Here is a 2,912-nt window from a genome sequence, read left to right on the forward strand (position 1 = left end):
GGGGGCGGAGCTCCGCCGGGATCCAGGAGCCCTCGGCCCGGAGGGGAACTGCCCGGCCCAGCAGTGACAGACAGCGTCCTGTTGGTCAAAGGTCCAACGTCCCTAAAACGGACAAACCGAAGGCTTGGGAGAGGTCAGACATCCAACGGCAGAACGGACAGCACCGACTGCGCGGCCCGGAGCGTGCTGCAGCAAAACGGGAGCGCGGCCGGTGAGCACCAGGGTTCTAGGTAATGCTAGGGGCAGGGCTGGGCATCAGGGTTCTAGGTAATGCCACAGGGCAGGGCTGGGCATCAGGGTTCTAGGTAATGCTAGGGGCAGGGCTGGCCATCAGGGTTCTAGGTAATGCCACAGGGCAGGGCTGGTGCTGGACATCAGGGTTCTAGGTAAGGCTAAAGGTGCAGAACTGGCACTGAGCACCAGGGTTCCAGATGAGGTTAAAGGTGCAGGGCCGGCACTTAACCTCAGGGTTCTAGATATGGCTAAAGGTGCACGGCTGGCACTGAGCCCCAGGGTTCCAGATGAGGCTAAAGGCAAAAGCACCAAGCAGCTAGATAACGCCAGAGGTGTGGAACCAGTGCTGAGTACCAGGGATCTAGATAAGGCTAACGGCACACAGCACCAGGGTTCTAGGTAACACTACAGGTGTGCAGCCAGTGCTGAGCACCAGGGTTCTAGATGAGGCTAAAGGCGCAGGGCCGGCACAGAGCTCAGCGCCTGCGGCTCCCAGTGGGGCGGATCGGTGGCCAAATGGGGGCAGCAAAGTCACCCAAAGCTCTGCGCTGCTGCAGGGGTGCTACAGGTGAGCAGAGCAGCGGGGCAGCAGGGCTGCAGGGCTGCACTCCCTTTTGCTGCAGCACACAGCGCGGAGCCGCCCCGTCGCAGGGCATGCAATCCCTCGGGCGCTCTGGGCGCATCCCCGGCGTTTCCGGGGGCAGCGCGGCGCCGTGTGAACGTGGTGGGTGAGCAAAACCAACGGCCAAAGTGAAAGGAAATGAAAAACAGAAACAAAACCATAAAAAAAAAGGACAGAAGGAGCGAAGCGCCGCTCGGGAGGCGCCGCTCGGGTTCACGGCTCCCGCCTGGAGGGCGCCGGGCAGCTCGGAACTCACCCAGACGTGGACCCCCCCCAAGGTGAGAAGCGTCCCACCGGGGCCCACGCTGGGGAGCCTCTCCAGGAGGGAACCGGAACGGAACGGAACGGAACGTCTGTGGGGCTCGGAGCGCCCGCGGGCGGCCGCCGCGCGCCGTACCTCCAGCGAGCTGCTTCTCCATCTCCTCCCGCACCACCGGCGACGTCAGGTGGATGGTCAGCGTCAGCGGCGGCTCCTTCGTGTTCTTGATGACGATGGCGGCGTCGCCGACCGCCTGGATGATCTCGTATTTGTCCTCGGTGATGGCCTGAAACGCAGCGCGCCGCTCAGCGCCGTCGTGCCGGGAGAACCGGCGGCACCGAGCGCCGCAGCCCCGCCGCACTCACCGCCAGCTGCACGCCCAGGTTGTCGGCCACCTTCTGCAGCAGCTCGGAGGTGGGTTTGTCTTTGCACAGCAGGACCAGCTCCAGGTCCAGGTCCCCCTTCAGCAGCAGCCCTTTGGCCACCAGCCCCACGCGCATCACGCCACGAAGGGTCCGCGTCAGCTGCTCCGCCGCCTTCTGATCCCTGCGGGGACAGCGCAGAAACGTGGGAAACCCCACACACCAAACCCACGGGGATCCCAACACCCCAAATCCTATGGGGATCCCAACACCTCAAACCCCATGGGGATCCCAATATCCCAAATCCTATGGGGATCCCAACACCTCAAACCCCATGGGGATCCCAATATCCCAAATCCTATGGGGATCCCAACACCCAAAGACATCAGGCAACCCAACCGCACTGAAAAATACGGGAAACTCGACGCTCAAAGACTTTGGGAAACACAACGCTCCAAACCCCACACAGATCCCAGAACCCAAAACCCCACAGGGATCCCAACGCCCCAAGCCCCCATGGGAAACTCAACACTCAAAGACCTCAGGCAACCCAACTGCACTTAAAAATATGGGAAACCCAACGCTCAAAGACGTTGGGTTAACACTCAAAGCACTTTGGGAAACCCACGGCTCAAAGAGAAACTCAGCACTCAAAGATTTGGGGAACCCAGTGCTCAAAATCCCTCGGGAAACTCAACGCTTCCAAAACCCTCTGGGAACCCAATGACGGAAGACCCCTGGGAACACAACAGGCGTGGGACAAAGACAACACGGAACCCAACGCTCAAAAGACTCCACAAAGAACCCAACACTCAAAGATGTTGAGAAAGCCAACCCTCAAAGACCCCTCAAGGACACAGCGCTCAAAGATGGCAGGGAATCCAACATTCAAAGACCCCTCAGGGATCCCAGCACTCAGAAACGTTGGGGACCCCAGTGCTCAGGGAAGCAATGCTCCAAGATGTTGGGGAACCCAACAAACAAAGAGCCCTTGGGGAACTCAGCGCTCAAACATCCTGGGGGAACTCAATGCTGAAAAACCCAAGAGAACCCAAAGCTAGAAAAGTCAGGAACCCAAGGCTGACCAACTCAGGGAAGCCAATGCTCAAAGACATCAGGGAACCCCAAGAACCCTGGGGAAACCAACGCTCAGAGGCGGTGGGGAAGCCAACACTCAAAGACTCCTTGAGGAACCGACGCTCAAAGGGCCCTCAAAGAACCCAACACTCAAAAATGTCGAAGAACCCAACCCTCAAAGACCCCTCAGCGGAACCCAACACTCAGAGACCCCTCAGGGGAACCCAACGCTTGGAGACCCCTTGGGAAACCCAAAACTCAAAAACATTGGGGAGCCCAATGATCAGAGACCCCTTGGGGGAACCACATTCAAAGATGCTGGGGAACCCAACGCCCAAAGACCCCCTGGGGACCCAAC

The 2,912-nt window shown here is 59.5% G+C and overlaps 1 protein-coding gene across 1 annotated transcript in view; it reads right to left on the minus strand.

Moving 5' to 3' along the window:
- The window catches only part of ILF3 (interleukin enhancer binding factor 3), a gene marked incomplete at both ends in the record, with an annotated part of 5,978 nt that extends 4,229 nt beyond the window's left edge, over window positions 1-1,749 (minus strand). The window contains 2 exons of the mRNA XM_010726990.2: window positions 1,254-1,401; window positions 1,481-1,749. Coding sequence (XP_010725292.2) covers window positions 1,254-1,401; window positions 1,481-1,749 — 417 coding nt within the window. The remainder of the gene's footprint in view (window positions 1-1,253; window positions 1,402-1,480) is intronic.
- Window positions 1,750-2,912: the final 1,163 nt, after the last annotated feature.

The sequence above is a fragment of the Meleagris gallopavo genome, unplaced genomic scaffold (assembly GCF_000146605.3).
Source record: "Meleagris gallopavo isolate NT-WF06-2002-E0010 breed Aviagen turkey brand Nicholas breeding stock unplaced genomic scaffold, Turkey_5.1 ChrUn_random_7180001865759, whole genome shotgun sequence".
NCBI lineage: Eukaryota > Metazoa > Chordata > Aves > Galliformes > Phasianidae > Meleagris > Meleagris gallopavo.